We start from the raw sequence: 21,695 nt of genomic DNA on the forward strand, positions 1-21,695 counted from the left end.
AAAAGAAATCACCAGCCTATATTTCCAGTAAATGCAAATGGAGCTTCAAGAACATAAATATCTTTTTGAAATAAAAGCAAAAAAGGAAATGGAATCAAATGCTATAAACAAGTTATTGTAGGGGAAATAGAATAAAGATCAAATGTCTTTGTTTTTTCAGCCTATACAAAATCACCACACTATATAGCCAGTATATGTAAATGGAGCTTCAAGGACATAAATATCTTTTAAAAATAAATAATAGAAAGGGAAAATGGAATCAAATATCATAAACAAGGGGTGCAAACGCCACAGTTCCTGCCTTTAATGTGGTGAGTTTTGGGGTAAGAGTTGAGTCAAGTTGTACATTTAATTGTGAATTTGGAATAGAATGTCCAAAGCCATGGAGGGCTTCCAATTCGTGAAGACCAACTGCATCAAATTTACTTTTATAAGTTCTAAGAATCTATAAATGTCAATATTGGAAGACCAATTGCATCAAATTTACTTTTATAAAGTTCTAAGAATCTAAAAATGTCAATATAGATTTCACAATCCATGATTTGACATTCAATGTTTATTACTTCTTCTTACAACATAAGCATGTTCACTTTTTGTATTCTTCTTAAAGGCTTTTATATGTATCATGTTGGCATGTGTGTACCTGAACCAAGAGGTGGAACCAACAATAACATATCTATAGGGAGCTTGGTCTATGCTGACACTTTGATGGGACATTAACCTCACTCTTAATACTTGTGGACACCACACCATTTGATTTAGGTAAACACTCGCCAAAACAACCAAGGAATGTCGACAATTTTTAGCCAACATACTAGGTTGTCATACAGCAAGGGCATTACATATTTGTTGTTATCCCAATTCTCAAATATTATTTCTTTTGGCTTGGCCTTGGGCTATGGTATATGTCTGTTGAGGTAGAGCTTAGAAGGCATGGAAAAACATAAGTCTTAGAGATTGGAAAACTGTAAAAGGCAAATTGCCAAATTCTGGGAGGAATGTTGGTTTTCCATTGGAGGCTTTATCTTGTGGCAATCTAACATATTAGTCCACAAAGTTTGAAGATGCCAAGACATTGGTACATGTTCATTGAAATTGTGGATGATGCAAAGTCACTTTTTACATGCATGTTGACAAATAGATGTCATGAATATTTATTTTGTTTCATCAGCCATTTTGCTTCATTTTACACCCATTATTTATAAATTTTTGGCTATGTTTTTTCCTTATGGAATTGAGATGTTGGAAATAAATCTTGATGTGCAATGAGTGCGTCGAAAAGAGGTGAAAGGTCAATAAAGGAAAAGTTTGGTCTTTTTTTTCACATGCATTTATGTAGCAAATGAGGATGAGGTTAAATGATCGATCGTTAAGAAAATGTTGTTATTTCTGTAACAAATGTTTTAAAGGAGAGGAGACAAACAATATTTTTACCTTTTTTTCTACTTCGTAGGCAACATCACATCTTTATAAATTGTATAATTTGAAAATTTTTGGAAATTTTTGGTTTTCCTACTTACTGTAACTAATAGAAAATAAGAAAAATAATATATTTAACTATTTAAATAAAAGTTTGGAACAAATTATAATACTTTTGTTAAAATAAGTTCAATTCTAAAGCTAGTTCTTCATTGTCTACTAAAGTTTAGATTGTATGAGAGGACATAGCATGCCAACATGAATCAACTGTATTACTATGAATTAATCACACCAAAATTGTTTTCCATATATATAAATACAATTTTTAAATTCAATGCCTATTCTATACATATAGAATCCCCTTGTATCATGCTGGTGCAACAGCTTTGGGCATAATCAAATTAGACAAGAATTTTCTTGAAATCTTCAAGTCATTGAGATAATGAATATTTTGTATCGTACAAAGCTTGGTCTAGATGGATCGCTATTACAAAAGATATTCATGTTTGCTATTGAACAATTTTAGAGATCAATATCCATGTAACAAACCTAAGTGCCCATTTGCAACGGAACATTGGAAAACATGGTTTAGATGAATCAATTGTATTACTTAAATTCATATCGAAATAATAGGCTCTGAAATACTGGAATAGTTACAACAAAGTAAATATTACAAAGTAATTGATAAATATTTGCTTAATATTAGCAAAGACTGAGAGAGCTATTTATACAAAAGAATAAAACAATATTTCCTTAGGAAACAATCATAAAGAATAGAAACATTCTATTCTAGCTAAAAGAAAGCTAAAGAAAGCCAACAAATAACTACAAACTAACTAATATGAGAAACATTATAATATTTACAATAGATTACAAATAGATAACCATTAACTAATAATAGAAGCTTATCTATTATCATAATACCCCCCTTAATGGTTAATCTATCCACAACACCAAGATGTCCTCTAAATTTAACAAACTTATCAAGATCAAAAGGCTTGGTGAGAATGTCTGCAATCTAATCCATGGTAGAAACATACTTCAAGTCTATTGTCTCGTCTTCAACCAATTGTCATATATAGTGACAATGAACATCCACATGCATGTTTCGTTCATGGAAGACTGGAATCCGTGCTAACATGATAATACCTTTGTTATCAACAAACAAAGTGCTCAGTCTTGCTGGTGACATCTGCATATCCCCAAGCATCCAACAAAGCCAAACAACTTCACAACCTGCTTTGATTGTCCCTCTGTATTTAGCGTCTATAGAGGAGAGAGAAATTGTCTGCTGCTTCTTACTGGTCCATGTGATGGCACTAGATCCCAAACTGAACACATCCAAAAGTTGACTTTTATCATCAACAGAGCTTGCCCAATCTGAACTTGTGAACCTGTTGAGTCTAAGATTAGAACTCCGAGTAAACAAGTTCATACTTTGTAGTGTCCTTCACATAACGAAGCACACACTTTGCTGCCATCCAATGATCAGCCTTAGGGGTTGTCATAAAAGTGAGATGTAGCTGATTGCAAAGTTGATATCAGGCCTAGCAACGAAGAGCTAGATGAAGCTACCTACTTGTTGTTTGTATGTAGTATCATCAACGAGAGGAGAATCAAACTTGGCTAATAACTTGAGACCTTTCTCCATGGGTGTAAATGCAAGCTTGCAATCCTGCATACAAAATTTATCTAATAGAACCCTAACATATTTGGACTGAGAGATGAATATACCAGAAGACTGTTGCCAAACCTCAACACTTAGGTAATAATGCACAAGCCCAAGGCCAATCATATCTAAAGACTGGCATAAATTTTGTTTGATTCCCTGAATCAAAGATGTTGAACTACCAATGATGATCAAATCATCCACATAAATAATCAATAGTCTTGATGTACAATTTGAGTCTAAGGAACTCCTCTAGAAGCCTTCATCACTAAGGTACTCATCAATTTTCATGTACCATGCCTAAGGGGCCTGCTTCAAGCCATAAAGAGCTTTCACTTATCTAAGAATCTGATGTTCTTTACTAACAACCTTGAAACCAGGAGGTTACATCATGTAGACCTCTTCTTGTTGGTCCCCATTCAAGAAAGCACTCTGGAAGTCCATTTGATGAACCTTCCAATCAAATTGTGCTACCATGGCTAGGACTAATCTGATTGTGCTCATCTTTGCAATAGGAGCAAAGATCTCATAATCAATGCTCTTACGTTGAGAAAAGCCCTTTGCAACTAAACAAGCTTTGTCTTTCCAAAGTACCATCAAATTTGTATTTGATTTTGTAAACCCATTTGCAGCCAATAGGTTTCTTCTTTGTTGGAAGATCAAAAAGGACCCAAGTGTCATTCTTTAGCAGGCTCTAGTGTTCAAATGTCATGATTTGTTCCCACTCTGAAATTCCTTTAGGGCCCGTTTGGTTGCTAGAATTAACCTGGAATAAGGAAACGGGAATAGGAAAATTGGAATAAATTTATTCCAATTTTGGTCCAATGCAAGAATAAATCTAATTCCTAAAAAAATCTGGAATTAGATTTATTCTCATTTTGGGCCAAAATTGGAATAAATTTATTCCAATTTTCCTATTCCCGTTTCCTTATTCCAAGTTAATTCCAGCAACCAAATGGGCCCTTAGCCTTGGAATATGTTTCAAGTTCAAACACACTATGAATGTTGGCCAAAAGAGAAAAGTTAACGGACTCTATAAAGTTTGCTCTTTTTCCAAGTAGTTCTCCCATCAATGAGCTCATCATCACGAAAATCAACAAGTGTCTTAACCCACCACTCAGGCCGAAGAGGAGAATGACCAACATTAGTATCAGGAGATGCTCTATGATCAAGATCCTCGTCTGAAGAATTTGGATCAAACTCAAGTGAAGCATCTACAAATCTGAGTGATTTTGTAAAAGAAGTTAGAGGTGTTTGTATAGGGATCGCTGGTATAATTCAAGTTGTAGTAGCTACCAAAGCCCTCCCATCAAGAGGATCTAATGGAAGCCTAACTCCCAAATCATGAGCCTTCATAAGATGGTTTGTTGGAGCAAGAACAAGAAAAACAAGCATGAATGGTCATCATTGCTCATCAAAGACTACATCACGACTGTACAAGAGACGAGATGTCTCAATGTCAATCAAGCGATAGGCTTTGTGAAGACTACTACATCCAACAAGCATGAGTTTTTTATTCTTTGCATCCAACTTGGTGTGAAATGCATCAGGGATCCAAACAAAAGTAAGAGAGCCAAAAACCTTCAAGCAATTGATTCTAGGCTTGCGACCTAATTCAGTAATTTACTTTTGACCACTACTATGGGTGACCAATTCAAAAGATAAATTGCAATGTCAACCACTTCTACCCATAATTTCTTCAAAACATGTTTGTGTTTGAGCATGGACCAAGCCATCTCGGTGATTGTTCTATTCTGACGTTCAACTACATTGTGGTGTGTTGGATGTGGTTAACTGGCGTTTGATGCCATGAGTATCCAAGAAGCTAGGGAATGCATTAGAACAAATTCCCCCCTCCCCCCCCCCCATTGTCTGATTTAAGAGTAATAATAGATTTTTCCAAACTCTTTTTCAACTAAAGGTTTAAACTTCTAAAATACAAGAAATGCATCTGATTTCTTTTTAAGAAAATATACCCACATTTTTCTATTGAAATCATCAACAAACAATAAAAAATACTTGGACCCAAGAACAGAAGGAGTGGCCATAGGGCTGCAAATATCAACATGGACAAGCTGAAGTACCTGAGAAGCTTGCCATGAATCACTACTGGTGAAAGGTGTGCAATGTTGCTTCACAACCTGGCATGCATCACAAACTCCAAGTTGCTAAGTCTGAATCTCTGGCAAATCGATGACAAACTCTTCTCGAGCAAGCTCAAAGAGATAATGCACATTTAAGTACCCATACCACTGATGCCAGAGTGTGCTAACAGAAGACCGTCGAGCAGCCATAGCTAAGTCCCAAGAATCACCAAAATCAGTAAGTCAAAAAATACCATGATCCTCACAACCCACTACAACAATAGACTTATCGGTGATGGTACACTGATGTGAACTGAAGGTGACATCCAACTGTGGAGAATGTCGCAACAACAAATTGACTGAGAGTAGATTTAGATTCATCCCTGGAATGTAATTCACATCAAGGAAAATGAGATTCCTCCCAGTAGACTAAATTTGAATGTTGCCTTTGCCGACAACAATGTACTCTTCTCTGCCACCAAAAACAACAAAATCTGAATAAGTTTGGTAGTCAATGAACCAATCTTTGCAGTAGGTGAAATTACGAGAGGCCCCTGAATCAATGTACCTCAAAGACGACTTCACATGATCTATAGGTCTTTTAGCCAATAAGATGTAAAAGGCAACTTCTATCTGCTCAGTGTGCTTCGCATTATTTGCTTTGGGTTGGGAACCCGATTATTTTGATTGGATAGCTGAGCGTTTTCGACATTAAACCTTCATGTGACCAAACTTGTGGCACTAGTTGCATTGAATGTTCTTCTTTTGGGAGCCTTTTGAAGTTGGAGCAGAGGATTTTTGCTAAGAACACTGTTGAGTGTTGTCTTTATCCTTTTGGAAGGATTTAATAGCAAAGGCTTGCTCTGTGGAGGTGAAGTTGGAACTGCTATCGAACTATTGTTTCCAACAATCTTGCTGAAGTAGAGTGTGCAGAGATCTGTGCATTTCAAATCAACATCAAAAGAAGTGATGTTGAGAGACTCGATAAAATACTCATAGGACTTGTGTAAACTCCTAAGAGTGATGACCACAATGTCCTATTCCTCCATCTTGCAATCAATGGCAAGCAACTGATCATGGATTTCTTGAATCCTATTCAAATGAGCCTAGAGCAATATTCGCTAATCCATGATAATAGAAAACAGTGTTCTTCGAAAAGAAAGCTCTTCTTTTGTCATAAGTCTCATTAAGATTTTTGAGATGTGCTAATATCTTGGCAGTTGTCTTGTCGAATGGAATCCGAGAGAGTTGATCATCAGCTACAGATAATTTGAGAAGCATCACTGCCTCCCAATTATTCAGATCCCACGTATTTTGATCAGTACCAAGGGCAATCGAACGCTGTGTAACACCTAGAACAATTTGATCGGTATTCTGATATTCAAAAATTGCTATTATCTGCCACTTCCAAGTGCCATAATCCCGACCATTGAATTTTGAATTGCCCTTGCACAAAATATTAGTCAAAGATGCCTTAGCATGTTTTTCAATGAAAATGCGTGAAAATCTGTGAAGGCGCATAGTTCAAGGCAAAAGAATAGAAGACCTAGAAAAATTGAAGGGGTGCCTAGAAGAGAGCTCGAAAAACCCACAAAAAAAAATGTTGTCAATTTTTGGATCCTCTGGCTCAAAAATCAAGGCACCCAAAAAAATCCAGTGTTACACCGACGCGAGGGTGCAAGGGGACATCGGGACAAGTTTCCAATGTGGGAAAAAAGGGCCTCAATTTGTGGACGGCAAGGTGTTGGTGGAGGGAGTGTTCCACAATATACATATATGACTGAAAATGCTAATTATAAAATGATACTTCAATATAACATACCAAATATAGTTGAATATAGAAATTTGAAATGCGATTCACAAACCATTAGTGCAAACTTGAAACTCGAAACTTCATAACCATTACCAATGACCATTGAACTTAGTAAAATTATAAATACTAAAAAATTTAAACATAACAATGATGATAAATGAAAAATATAAACCATACATAGTACGGTGTACCATGTAAGTCAACCATTGACTATCAAATTATCAAATGACAAAGATGAAAGATTCAAAATTCATTGTTCAAATATGAATAAAAAAAGTTCTCATCCTTCAACAAACAATTAAAAACAAAAATTAAAACTTTTCATGCAACATGTCGATTGCACCCCTCGTGCAACCTAAGTGCACCCAAGCATGCACCCCTGCATTCGGGAAGCACCGCATCCCCACATCCCACCCAAGTGCTCCAACCAGTGCGGTAGCATTTTGGCCGCAGCGAGGGTACTCAAGTGCGCAAAGTACGTGCACCCGAAGCTTGGGGTTTTTGACCCGAATGCGCACTGGAAAAATCTAACAACAGCCCAATTGAGCTCTCGAAAAACCCACCAAGAATTTTTAATCGAAAAAATATTTTGAGCCAAAAATTTAGAGTTTTGAGCAAAAATGTCCTAGGCTGAAAAAAACTTGAAATCAATGACAAAACTGCAACAAAAAAATAGTTTTTGGGTAGGAATCTATTACTGAGGATTTTAAGAAACCCTTGACGTTGCTCCCAGTCCTAGATGTGCAGAAAAAAAGGACGAAAATGCCCAAAAAAGTCATGTTTTTCCAAAAAGAAAAAGAAAAAAAAGAAAAAATGTGAATATTGATGGTCAATATTCTCAGACAAACCCTAGTTCGAAGCAAATATTTCAAAAAAATAATTTTGAAAATAGGGTCCGATAATTTTAGAAAAGAAATTATGATTTTTGAAAACAATTAAAGAAGTGGCTCTGATACCATATTACAAAGTAATTGGTAAATATTTGCTTAATATAAACAAAGACGGAGAGGTCTATATGTACAAAAGAAGAAAATGATGTTTCCTTAGGGAACGATCATAAAGAATAGAAACATTCTATTCTAGCTAAAAGAAAGCTAAAGAAAGCTAATAGATAACTATAGACTAACTATTATTAGAAACATGGAATACAAATAAATAACCATTAACTAATAATAGAGGCTTATCTATTATCGTAGTAGTAAACACATTAAATAGCATATTGAATTAATAGGCAATGCAATTCTTGAATAGCTATCCCAAATTACTACGTGTTTAATTTATCTCTACAAAAATGTCCCATTTTGGCATACATTTTTGAAATTTTGCTTTACAATTGTCACCTACATTCCCTTTGATCTTTTTAGAGCCTTAGTCCAAAAATCTTCATTTCTTTGAGGCATCTTGTCAAATAGTCCGCGTGCCCTATCTGTGCATTGAGTTTTCCACAAAGGTCTACAAACATGTAATTGCAAACATGCTTGAAGTTTTTGTTTGACACCTCTTTGTTATAGAAAACCAAAAAAAAGTGGTTTGTTCCTATAAATCGGTGCCATGTTTTGATAAAGGATAGAGGAAGTTTGTCAAATGCTATATTTGCAACTATCCTGGTGGATAGGTACAAGAACGTGGACGCATAGAGAAGATTGTAACCATTTGACAAGAATACCATGGTTGCATGATATGCACGAAACGGTACTCCCCATTTGTGACAATATGACACTTAAGAACAAGGTATAGACATACATCAAAGCTTAAGTGTAACAACCACTTTTCCCAAGTCTTAACTAACAACTAACATATCAAAAAAATACAGTTATTACTTCATTTTCATAAGAAGACAATTATATTAGTTACGTTCATGTGAATGAGATTAACGATTACAATCAGTTAAACGAAATTTCATAACTAACAATTGAAAACATCATCAATGAATTTACTACAGAAATTTAAATCTACATACCATGGAATTTTGAAACCGAAATCAATCTAGGGATGCTTTTGCAAACACCCAGGTTAGTCCATAAATACCACTTAGGATCAAATGACGATTACCATCCAATACCACTATATAAAAATCAAATGAAGATTACCATTAAATACCACTTATATCAATTAGGGCATCGATTACCAATGGATCATTTAGGGCATTAATTACCATTGGATCATTTAGGGCATCACATACCACTATATCAATTAGGGCATCAATTACCATTGGATCATGTAGGGCATCAGCTACCACTGTATCACTTAGAGCATTAGATACCACTGTATCATTTTGGACATCAGATACCACTGTATCATTTGGTGCGCCAGGTACCTCTGTTTCATTCATTTTCTTCCTATTGCTAACTATGGTAATAACATAAGATTAGAATATATGCTCATAATCATTATTCTTATAAATGAAAGACTGAAACAATAATCCTATAGATATATTACATATTCAATTGGAAGGTCAGCCGCTCTAAATGGTTACCAATTACATTGATGAGAAAGGTTGCATTCATTAAAGGAAATAACTAAATTCAACAATATAAATTAATCCATCATATCTTCTACTTGTATAAATATCATAAAAGTGAATATACTTATTACCAATAAATGTTTGAATGCTCAACTTATCTTTATCTAATGCACGTCCTAATATGGAGAGGGGAAACATTGTTAGGGGCTTAACCTCCCAAACACAAACCTCATACTTATCCCCACACTTTCTCTAACCAGAAAGGCCCTCACTACCCAAAATAGACATGGAACACCTTGTCAGCCACTGATCATCTTGGTACTTAATCACACCACTCAACTTGACAATAGAGAATGTATTGGACATGCACAAACTATCAAATGATGCCTTTTAGAATAATAAATAATTGTTATGTCACATCTGAATTTTGTTTTCATGCTAATGCAAATTTTTTTCTCACCTCTTCACCCTTTTCTTTGGCTATACAGTCGGGTGACTCCTAGGTGTTTGAATCTCAGAGCAACCAGCTCTTTATGTTGATCCTCAACTAGTATAAGAATATTATATGTTTCCAACATATCACATTTCTGTGACTTGGGAAATATAACTTTAAGACTTGCAAGATAAATACCATTTAATTCTGACATTCAACGATAGAATAAAGATATGATATCATGACATGAATATTTGATCTTGACTCATCATAAGAAGTTTTGTTTTAAAGAGGAACTATCTGATGATATCAAACAAGGATTTTGTATGACATTTCAAGAATTTGTAGCTTACTACTGTAAATACAATGCAATGGTATCTGATAAAAAATATATATAAATCGATTGGATATGGTAAGTCAACCACATAACCTGTGAGTTCAAAAATATTGGAGCCTTGGCTAGATGCAAATAATCAATTCCTTCATGGAAACAACTTCAACGCAAATCAAAGTGCGATTACCAATCACGTCTTCAGCAAAATACTCAATGATATGGGCAAATCGCAACAAGGAAATATGCTGCAGGATATTAGGTGGAATAATGCAGAGATATATCATGTGTAATAATACCCATGGTATCTCAAGATTTCATAGTATAAAGAAGCATTCGAAAAACCTTTTGGCTTCCAAGAAGCCGTAACTTAAAAATAAAAGACTTGGCTTCTTGAACGCCAATATGCCAAATGTGCATTTCAATTTCTAGCAAGAATTTGAATAAATATGGAAAAAGATTTGAAGGTTATAAATCAAGAATAATTATAATATATTTATCTACTTGCACGTAGATGTGTTTGTGAAATGGCATCATACTATTTATTTTATCCAAGGTCGTATAAGTATATCTAAATACATGCTTTATTTGGAAGATTATTTTATCTTCTTGTACATGTATTTAAATGTACGTATTAAATAGATAAAATCTTATATAAAAATAATAGTATGATGTCACCTTTAATTTATATGTGTACGTACACAAATATTTATTATAATGATGTGATGAAAAAGTCAATCAAAAGCCATTTGAAGTACGCCTTATTTTTAATTAATTAAAAATTATATTATATTATAAATGTTTATGTAATAGCTCATGCATGTCTAATGTGTGTATCTGTTATGCGGTTGCTAGGTCCTCAACCATTGCGATTCACGATTCATACCCATTTGCCCAATGATGGTGATGCTCCTGTGCCCAATTCTTCTCTGCCAATGGTTCCACCCCTTTGACGTGCTCCCTACAAGGAAATTCTCTGCAGTTAAATCATATTACCATAAAAAGTTATTAATCATAAATAATCATAATGGCTAACCCCCTTTTCAATTCCATGAATTGATAATAAATAATTAACTAGAATGTTATCTTCATATGAAATTATAACAATTAACCATATTACTATTTCATAGGATTATAACAAATTTAACTGTCAACTGACTTCATGTGAACCTCAACGGCTATATTAACATTTTAAATTGGGTCTAAAATTGGAATGTAACATTAAGGGAAGAAGCATTTTGACAAATATCATCATTGGAATTTCTCTGAAACACATCTTTGAGAATGTGGACACAGAAACAAGGCATGTAAACTATTCAACAAAATGAGTCATAGAAATATGGTCTCGTAGAATGTAGTGTTTGTGGAATATCTGCAAAATGGTTCGAGTATAATACTAATACCAAGAAGGTTGGGACACACAGTGGTTCCATTGTGACGAAGCACTTGCCTACTACATGATTCCTCTCACTAACTAGTTTAAAGATGCACAAATTATCTACACTCTGAAATCTAGATATTGGTTTCAATATGAGCCGACTATAGGTTTTTTATGCACCAAATTTCTACAGAGATATTCCCATTGTAGACCATCTAGATGCACAATTCCAGCTTTGATAGGATCCTGTTTGTTGGAGAGGGAGACTTCCAGCATTAACCACTACACTTTGCTTGATGTATATGCCCTGTTCCCAAGCTCCTATTTTAGCACAGGTAAGAAGCATGTTAAAAAGTTGTGAAATGTTTCCTAACAGCTACCAATTCCATTTTTTTGCAAGTTTGAACAACCTATATTTAATATATCCATTTACTGCATATCTCACAATCATGTATTTCCATGAGATGATATCTCTTTAAAGCATTCTGTGAAAGAATAATGTGCCTTGTCTATTCCTCTGTATTTTTTATACGTATCTACCAGTGCATTTCCAACTATAAAAATTATTTAACAACAATAGTCTTTTCATTATGATTTGATGGATGTCCATGACCTACTCTAAAGCTCCCATTTTGGCCTAGGTAGGGAAGATTGGCACCAACAAAGGTTGCATACTTTGGCTTTATACAATCAATTTAATTTTTTTGAAAGTTTTTTAAGTCTTTTCAGCCAATTCAATTTTTGAATTTGCAGCTCCCATTTCAGCCTACCCAGGGAGGATGCTGACCAAAAAGATCTCATGTTTCAAAGAAAACTAAATCAATGTTGATGCCTGCAGAAGAAACAACTAGAAATCCAGGGTCAACCATTGTAAATAGAGGATACTTCTCTATTAGACCTTAGTCGTTCTCTTAGATACTTAGCAAAGCAGCCCAAGAAGCAACTGATCTAGGTAATTGGTGAAACAAAACATTTTGGAACGTGTTTTATGCTTAGTGGAGTCCAGCAGTATTTTATTCTAGCAATATGTTAAGGTGCAAAATGCCTTCAAATTTTGTAGCTTAGATGGTATCCCTTGTTGGATATAAACATAATTGTCTATAATTGGTAACGAAAAATAGATGTTACAGATAATAATAGGTCCTTGAATCATAGCCATACTTTTATAAATATATTCTATCATCAATAACAAGGCCATTTTTGTAAGAAATAAAGAATCATCAGTCAATATGTAATGCTCATCCCTTGCAATTTAACTTCTCCATAAAAAGTTTGCAAAAAAAAAAAAACCAAATCTCAGTGAGGGAACATACTATATGTTGTATGGGAACATATGAAGAAAATAAGTTTAATTTGGGAAATTGATTCAAGAATGTTATTTCCAAAGATTGGATGGATTTAAGGGTGGGCTGCCAATCTTTTTCAGTGGAATTATGAAATGAGATTAGAGCATTTACAATATTGGATATCAATGACTCATTCGATGGTGGAAATTTTGGTTTGTCCAATTGGACGAACAGGAATATCAGGGGTACAATTATATTCCTATGCAACCAAATCCCCTGGCTTGTCGATTGAAATGATTTATATTCTACTTGTTTGGCAAACTGTTGTAGAAGATGCTGAGAGAACGGATCACAAACAACAGCTGGAATTGAAGGGAGGAAAGAGAATGGGCAGAGGGCTATAGGCTAGGGCATATGCATATGATTTTCATGGGTGTGTTGTACGGATGGGTCAGGGGGTTGCATTTGTGTGGGGGTTGCATTTGTGTGGCAACATAGTGCTGTCAGGAAGTCATGCTGAAAAGATTGGTGCCACAAATTGTGCTGCCCAAATGCAACAGTGTTCTTAGGGTGTAATTGATGGTGTTTTTGCACAGATCTTTTGTAGTTTCAATGGGTACACATACTATTTCTGCACAGATTTTCTTCCAAGCCTGTATAAGAATGGGGTGATTGCGTGTGAGGAAGGAATATTTTGGTGCATGGACTGCACGACTGTCATTGTGATAATAAAAAAGACGGGGATAAGATGAAGAAACAACAAAGCAGGATCAGGATCATCCTCTGTGAAAGCACACTGTTTGATGTTATTATTATCATTTTTTGATTGCTGATTGCTGATTGCGTCTGGGGGTTTGTAAGCAGTACTACTGGGGATTGGCAGGGCAGGCAGGGGGCAGGGCTGTTGTTCTCAGATCTTGTTGTCCTCAGCTGTCAAAGTGGATAGCATTATTATTATAACAACAGAGTTGTCAGTGGTGGAGAGAAAAGCCCTGGAATCTCCACAGTTGGCCACCACAATCTGCCTGCTGCTCATCACAGCAACCACAGCTGTTGATTCTACACTCTCCAGGGCCCTGGCTTCAGAGTGTTCTGAAGTTCCAGTGTGCTTCTGCTTTCAGCATAATTAGAGAGGACTTGCGACTGGTCTAGATTTTTCTAGATTAGAATCACCACTTGGGACGTTCATTTCTAGATTTTTCTAAACCAAGCCTTTAGATTTTGGTATGGTAATGATTTTTTTTAAAAATATTTTATTTTTTTTAAAAGTGATTTTTCTCATTGTTCTAACCAATGAGAAAGCAAAGAAATCATATTTTTAAATTCTTCAAGATAAAAAATAGTAATGAACTTTAATAGTTTTTTCCTTTAAATTTTAATAGTTTCATTTCATTAGTTGGTTAACTAGTCTAAAAAGAAAATATGGACCTAAATGAATCCATAATTTACCTGCCTACAGAAGGAACTAACAAGTTATTATAGAGAACATAGTATGACATTCAAAGGTCATAGTTTTTTCAGCCTAAATTAAATCACCAGACTATATTGCCAATAAATGCAATGGAGATTCAAGAACATAAACCTCTATACGAGATAAAAGCAAAAAAACATAGAATCAAATACCACAAACAAGTTATTATAGAGGACATAGTATGAAGTCCAAAGGTCAGAGTTTTTCCAGCCTAAATTAAATCACCTTCATAACATCTTTTTGAAATAAAAGCAAAATATAGCATGGAATCAAATACCATAAAAAAGTTATAATGGAGGTAATGGTATGAAGTTCAAAGGTCAGTATATTCAGCCTAAATTAAATCACCACCAGACTATATTGTCAGTAAAATGCAAATGGAGCTTCAAGAATATAAACATCTTTTTAAATAAAAGCAAAAAAGAACAAGTAATCAAATACTGTGAACAAATTACTATAGAGAACATAGTATGAAGGTCATAGTTTTTCAGCCTAAATTTCTAAATTTCGTACATGTCATGCATTATGATTATCCTTGCTAGTAAAGATGCTCTCCTCAGGTACAAAATATCTTTTAAGAAGTACATACATGGACCTTCCTCATATTCTTCAGGTAGCTGAATTTCCATTCTTTCAAGACAGGGTGTACTCTGAAGCAAGCAACTTATTATTGCAATTTCTTTGTAGTCAAACTCCGATACTTGTACACGTATTTTCTTAAGGTTGACATGTGGAGAGGCGAGGCAATCAGGTATAGGTTCTTTTGCCAACTCCTGTTTTGCAGTGTCATGAAAAGTAACTTAAGGGTCCCTTTCTTACATTATAATAGAAGAAGTCATTCATCTTTTATTTATATACATTCATGCATACCTTAAACTACCAACTTAAAACCCATTGAGCTTGAGGTTAGGAACTTTGTATAAATACCTGTACAAAGTCTGCCATTAAATGCAGCAACTGAAGATTTGGAAGCAGGTGAAGCAGGTTCAGTAGAGGAACATCCATCTCTGCTTCCCTTTCAAAGGGAACACCCAAGTATATGACAAGTCCCTTCAAGCATCGGATGTTGCCTACTATGTCAAGAAATCTCCTTTTTGTTCCAGGACTCTCTCCTGTTGAGAATTCCATGGAAAATTCCCTCAGAGCATTTCCACTGTCCATTTCAACGTAAAAAACGGCAATAGAAAGCTCGTGGAATCTTACACCATTTACACTCAAATCCTCAAACGTAGACCCATGCAGAAGTTTGAGTTTGGGGCATTTAATAGATAGAGATTTTACGTCGTGAAGAAATAAATATTCAATGGTGGGTGAAGCGATTACTATATTACCTAGCCCACCATGTCTATTTAATTCAAGTTTCTGTAGAAGGGGGCAGAGCGAAATGAAGGAGATTAAAGATTCATCCGTCAATTGAACATCCTCGAATTTACAACTGATTAGGTGGGGGAATCCAACAAAATCAAGAGGGATACTGGTGAGGACGTAATCGCGTAGATATAGTGTTACGAGATGCGAACATGAAAAGAAAGCAGGGGGTGGGGTTTCTCTTAAAGCAGAGAGGCGTCCATTGAAAGGATACGGCACGTAGTGGTCAGAGAGACTGAGGTGTTGAACGTTATATGAAGATGCATATCTTACCCATTTGCACACGGATTCACGAGTGAAGCGCTGTTGGTTATGATCGAACCCGGTGTAGTGGAGGTGAAAGGCCTCCAGATTATGTGAATGCAGGTGCAAGATATTGGAAATTATATTCTCAGCCCTTGACACGAGAAGTGGGTCGAGAGAAGGGCAATCAGGCCCCAAGACAAGATCCGGAGAAAGAGTGAGTTCCGGCATCTGAGTGTACAGATATCTCCATCTCTTAGAAAGAAGGGAAGATCTGACAGCATCTTTTATTGGGATTTTTGATAATATGGAAGAAATAACAGAATCAGGAAGCGCATAGAATGCGTCGTGGCCAGCCATAACTGTGTTCTCAAGAGACTGATGAGGAAATCAGTAAAAATCCACTGATTCTCGAACATAGACCATTAGACTTTATCGCGTTCTCTAATGGCGGGAATTACTTTCGATATGAAAGGCAACGGCTAAAAGGTAAAACTATTTTGTTTGCCCTTGCCTATTCCTAGGCCATGTACCGCCCCCTGCCGTCAGCGCATCTGACATCTAGCCGCTTGTCCTTTCTCTGGGGTAGTTGAGTTTGCGCATCGTGCCATGAGCAGTTTAAAAATGCATTGTGTACTTGGGAGATCCCCAGATTTGATGGCGTCTTTAATATTAAAATTGGAGGGAATGCCAATTTTTATTTTTATTTTTATTGTTTGGAGGGAACGTGTTTGCAAGGGTAGGGTAGGGAACGAGAATGGTGGGCGCTATGATCAAGTTCATTTTGCTTATACTCAGCGCCGATGCACATTTGGAAGCGGTGCCCTGGCAATGATGGAATGACACTAAGAGAAGCACGTGCATATATCTCACAAGGATGCTTTTATATCAAACTTACAAGCGACGCTTCCTCTTTGTTCATAGATCAGCGCCCACATAAAAACAGGTAATTCTAACATTTTAGATCTTTTTTCCAGATTTTTTTGCATTTTGCTTTAAATTTTTAATGTATGATGAATACTTTGCAAATAATTTAAATGTTGTTATTTCAATTTATATGTGAGGAATCGAGTCACTTGAAGTTTTCTTCTGTGTTTAAAGGTACTTAGAAAAACTTGCTTAGCTACATTAGAATTCAATTTGTTTCTTATTTTCGAAAAAAATTTGTAAGTTAGCATTTTTTTGTCATTTAGTTAAAAAGCAAAGAACAATGTTTATTTGATAATTAGTTGTGTCTTGATATGGAATTCAACGTCTTGATATAAAAATGATTTGTTGCCTCTTGAAAATTTGTTGCTTTTCTTTTTAAACGGTATACTCCATGATTTGATCTGCACCTAAACATATTTTTTATTTGTGATTTAAGATGAATCACATAACCTCCTTATATAGGCAAGATGAAACATGCCCATTAAAGTAAAGACAAGCTTGGTCAAGTTGGGCTAATTAAACACATATCACACCCCTGTATAGTTAAGATTCAATCATACAAGCAAACAAACAAGGTAAGTTTCTACAGTGATTAAGAATGTCACACCCTATGTTAAAACGGTTTGTAATTAAATCACTAAGCTTGGGATTTTTTTGATTCAATTAACTTTCACTTGCAGTTTGATTTCATAATTTGTTTTAAATCAAACCTTTATTCCCTTAAAGAAAATATTATGAATTTATATCAAAATATTTTAAGTTTTAAATTCTAAATTAGTCTCTTTTTTTTAAATTATCAAAATTAATAATTATAATAATGCTAATTAATGTTTTTATTGTTATATTTTTAAAAATTATTTAAAATTAAAATAATAATAAATATTTAGTATAATATATAACAATATAAAGATAATAGTATAAATAGAGAATATGTAATGTGAGATCTAATATAAAATATACATGATAAAAAAAATTCAATATCTAATGTAAATGTAGTTAAATATAATACATCATTATTAATAGAATGTAAAATATAAATATAATGAAATGTGGTATTATATCATGAAAAGTTGATTCCAAGTCTTCTAAGGGTAAGTTTGGTCTATCTAAGAATGGTAGTGCCGCCATCAAGAATGGTGATGTTGGGTCTTCGCCATCTTCTGCTGGTAGACCTTCTCATCAACATAAAAGAACAGTTGAGGCTATTAAGAGCATCGTTGATGGTTGTCAAAGAACTATCCTTGATTCAAAACATTTTGTTAAACTATGAAGATCATATCATGGAATATTCAAGGGTTAAATAATCCTCACAAACATGATATTTTAAAAAATATGATTAGGGATAATAGACCTGATATTTTTGTTATCCAGGAAACTAAGATGCTCGAAGATGAGGTGGAACGCCTTTCTATCTTTAAGGGAGGAAAGATTTTTGGAAGTGACTCTAATGGTGCTTCAAGTGGCTTGGTGGTGTTCTGGATTAACAAATGGATTCAAGGGGAACTCATTTATCAAAGTAGAAATATGATGAATGTGTGTTTTGTTAATTCTAAGGATAATTGTAGTTGGGTTCTCACTAATGTTTACACCCCTAATACTAAATGGGGGAGTAAAGCTCTGTGGGCTGAAATTTCTAATCAAAGAAAGTTTTTTTTACTGAGAATAAGTGGTTGGTGATAGGGGATTTTAATACTCCCCTAAAGGAATCTAAAAAAAGGGGAGGTAATCAGTCCATTTTGGACAATAGATTAGATCTTATGCACTTTATTGACTCTCATATGCTTCATGATCTTGATTTACATGGGGTTGAGTACACATGGACGAATAGAAGAGTTGGTAAGGATCTTATTTAGGATAGACTGGATCGAGCCCTTATCAACAATGAATGAATTTTGAAGTTTAAATGCTCTCTTAATGCTCAAGTTCGAGTGGGTTGTGATCACTTTCCAATTTTCTTTTCTGCTGACCCTTTTAGTTTTAAAATGAATTTCCTTTCAGATTTGAAAAAATGTGGACCCTTCATCCTAATTTGGAGAACCTCATTCAAGAGTGGTGGAATATTGAGGTCGAGGGTACAACTATATTTAGAGTGGCGGCCAAACTGAAAAATGTCAAGAAACACATTAAAATCTGGAATAAAACTACTTTTGGTAATATTTTTTAGAACAAAACCAAGATATTGGAGGAGCTTAAAGACATTCAAAATAAGATTCAAGCTTATGGTTATGAGATGGTCTCTAGGGAAGAGGAGAGTAATAAACTGGTTGAACTTCATGATCTCATTTCTAAGGAGGAGACCTTTTGGAGACAACATTCCTCAAAAGTTTTTCTTAAAGAAGATGACAAAAACACCAAGTTCTTTCATATGACTACCTTGAAGCATAGGATGGCTAATAGAATATCCAAACTCATGACGACTGATGGTATGACTAATAATGAAGATGTCATTAAAAGGGAGGCCATGGTGTTCTTTGGTAGCTTGCTGCAGTGTGACCCAAACCTAAATATGGAGAAGCAGCAAATGTTCCTGGACAATATTCTTTCCTACATTTTTGAAGCTCAGAACTTAGTCTTGACTTCCACTCCCTCTTCGGATGAAATTTCTAAGGTTATTTTTTCTTTTGAGGGTGATAAGGCCCCTGGTCCTGATGGTTTTCCCCTCTTGTTCTTTCATAAATTTTGGCATATCGTTGGTCCAAATGTTTGTAATTTGGTGTTAAGAAATTTTTTGGTTCAAGAAACATCCTTAGAGAGTTAAATGGGACCTTCATTGTCCTTATTCCTAAGAAGCCAGGTGCTAATAGTTTGGATCAGTTTAGGCCTATCAGTTTATGCAATTCTTTTTATAAGATTATTTCCAAAGTTCTGACTCTCAGAATTCTCTCCATTCTTCTAGCTATTATTTTTGGTTAGCAAAATGGCTTTGTTCCTGGTAGGCAGATCTTGGATTCCATAATTACGGTTCATGAAAACATTCATTCTCTTGTGGCGTTTAAGAAGGAAGGGTTTCTGCTTAAGCTTGATCTCTCTAAAGCGTATGATAGAGTTGACTGGAACTTCCTCCTTAGGTGTTTGGAAGCATTTGGCTTTAATAAGAGATTCAGGGATATTATCTTTATGCTTATCTCTTCAACTTCCTTTTCTGTTTTGGTTAATGGTTCCCCTTCCTCCTTTTTTAAGGCTTCCAAGGGCCTTAGACAAGGAGACCCAATCTCTCCTATTCTTTTTATTATCCTGGCTGAATGCTTGGGAAGATTTATTAATAATATGGTTGTTAAAGGAGACTTTGTTGGTCTTAGCCCTTCCTCCTCTACTCTAGTGTGCTCACATCAACAATTTGTGGACGATTCTATTGTCATGGGAGAGGCCTCGGTGAAAAATGCTAGGAATATTAAGAAGGCTTTGACTGACTAAGGGGATGCTTCTGGCCAAACCATTAACTCGAATAAAAGTGTGATTTATTTTACTAATGTTAGTGAGGCTAGACAATTAAATATTAAAAGGATTATTGGGTGTGAAAGTGGATCCTTGCCTGGAACTTATTTGTGGCTACCTTTGGGTTTATCTCCCCCTAATAATTTTTGGAACTCTCTGATTGACAAGATTCACTTGAAACTTGTTGGCTGGAAGGGATCCCTCCTTAGTCAGGTGGGGAAGGTCATTGTTTTGAAATCTATCCTCCAAAGTGTGCCACTCTATACTTTGAGTGTCTTTAAAGTCCCGAGAAAGTTTGCACTTGCTATTGAGAAAATACAGAAAACTTTCTTGTGGATAGGTATGGAGACTAAAAAGAGACTTCCTCTTATTGCCTGGAAGAATGTTTGCATTCCCAAGGGGAAGGGAGGGCTTGGGCTTCAAAGGATTTCTTTTATGAATGAACTTTTACTGGCTAAACTTCTTTGGAGATGGCATAAGGAAGAGGGGGAATGGAGGAATATTTGGGATTATAAATATAATTGGAATAGCTTTAATTTTCAACATTTCCTTCTTTCTGATTTTGATCAAGGGGGATCTTAAATTTGGAAGAATGCTCATAAATTTAAACACATTTTAAGGAAAGGAGTCAAATAGAAGGTTGGAAATGGTTTGAAGATACTTTTTTGGGAAGATATTTGGATTTTGGATTACCCTCTCTATGAGGAGCCAAGATGGAATGGGTTTATGGAGCAGTGTAAGACTCAGTTTGGTACTCTGGTTAGTGATTACTGGAAGAATGACTCATGGGTGAATCTTCTTAGCGTGGATTTGAATCTTGCTGAGCTCGCTAAATGCTTGAATGCTTATTGTCTGAACCATGAAGATGATGTTCTAATTTGGAAAAAGGATCCTAGTGGTGTGTACTCTACTTTGTCGGCTTTTGCTAATTCTTTTGAAGATTATGAGGTTCCCTGTTGGGCAATGGCTTAGGTAAAAAGTATGGCTCCTAAAATTAATATCTTTTTTTGGATCCTTTTGCAAAACAAAATTTTAACCCTTGATAATCTCAAGAAGAGAGTTTTCTTCATTGTTAATCGATGTGTTCTTTGTAAGAATGATGAGGAATCAGTGGATCATTTAATGCTCCATTGCCCCTTTACTACTGAGGTTTGGGATAAATTTTGGGACTTAATGAATATGGATTGGGTCCCTCATGCTACTATCTAGTTGTTCTTTTTGTCTTGGAAAGCTCCTTCTAAGAACCCTCTGATTATTAAATTGTGGGATTTTATACTTCCTTATCTTTGTTGGGGGGTCTAGAAAGAACATAATTATCGGATCTTCAGAGGAGTGGAATATAACTCTATTCAGGTTTTCCATAAAATCAAG

The 21,695-nt window shown here is 35.2% G+C and overlaps 1 protein-coding gene across 3 annotated transcripts; it reads right to left on the reverse strand.

Moving 5' to 3' along the window:
• Positions 1-206: 206 nt before the first annotated feature.
• On the reverse strand, positions 207-16,814 carry LOC149568033 (F-box/LRR-repeat protein At3g26922-like). Of its 3 annotated transcripts, none has more exons than XM_089821035.1 (3): positions 15,276-16,814; positions 14,938-15,121; positions 207-411 (listed from the first exon to the last, which is right to left on the reverse strand). In XM_089821035.1, the coding sequence occupies exons 1-3, from the start codon at positions 16,317-16,319 to the stop codon at positions 260-262; spliced, it is 1,380 nt and encodes a 459-aa protein (XP_089677161.1). In that variant the 5' UTR covers positions 16,320-16,814; the 3' UTR covers positions 207-259. The 3 variants fall into 3 exon arrangements, with proteins under 3 accessions (XP_089677161.1, XP_089677163.1, XP_089677162.1); XM_089821037.1 differs by lacking the exon at positions 207-411 and adding an exon at positions 11,403-11,912 and having other exon boundaries at positions 15,276-16,813; XM_089821036.1 differs by lacking the exon at positions 207-411 and having other exon boundaries at positions 14,733-15,121; positions 15,276-16,813.
• Between the last annotated feature and the right edge of the window lie 4,881 nt (positions 16,815-21,695).

This window comes from Cupressus sempervirens, chromosome 3 (genome assembly GCF_028749045.1).
Source record: "Cupressus sempervirens isolate cs-2001-9-10 chromosome 3, ASM2874904v1, whole genome shotgun sequence".
Lineage (NCBI taxonomy): Eukaryota > Viridiplantae > Streptophyta > Pinopsida > Cupressales > Cupressaceae > Cupressus > Cupressus sempervirens.

Bases quoted from the DNA above. Each gene is read 5' to 3' on its own strand.
- LOC149568033 (XM_089821035.1), bottom strand. From the start codon at position 16,319: ATGGCTGGCCACGACGCATTCTATGCGCTTCCTGATTCTGTTATTTCT. The intron at 15,122-15,275 runs GTATTTATACAA...ACTGCAAAACAG, and splicing joins TAATGGCAGACTTTGTACAG to GAGTTGGCAAAAGAACCTAT. The intron at 412-14,937 runs GTATGTACTTCT...AATTTGATGCAG, and splicing joins AGAATATGAGGAAGGTCCAT to TTGGTCTTCACGAATTGGAA.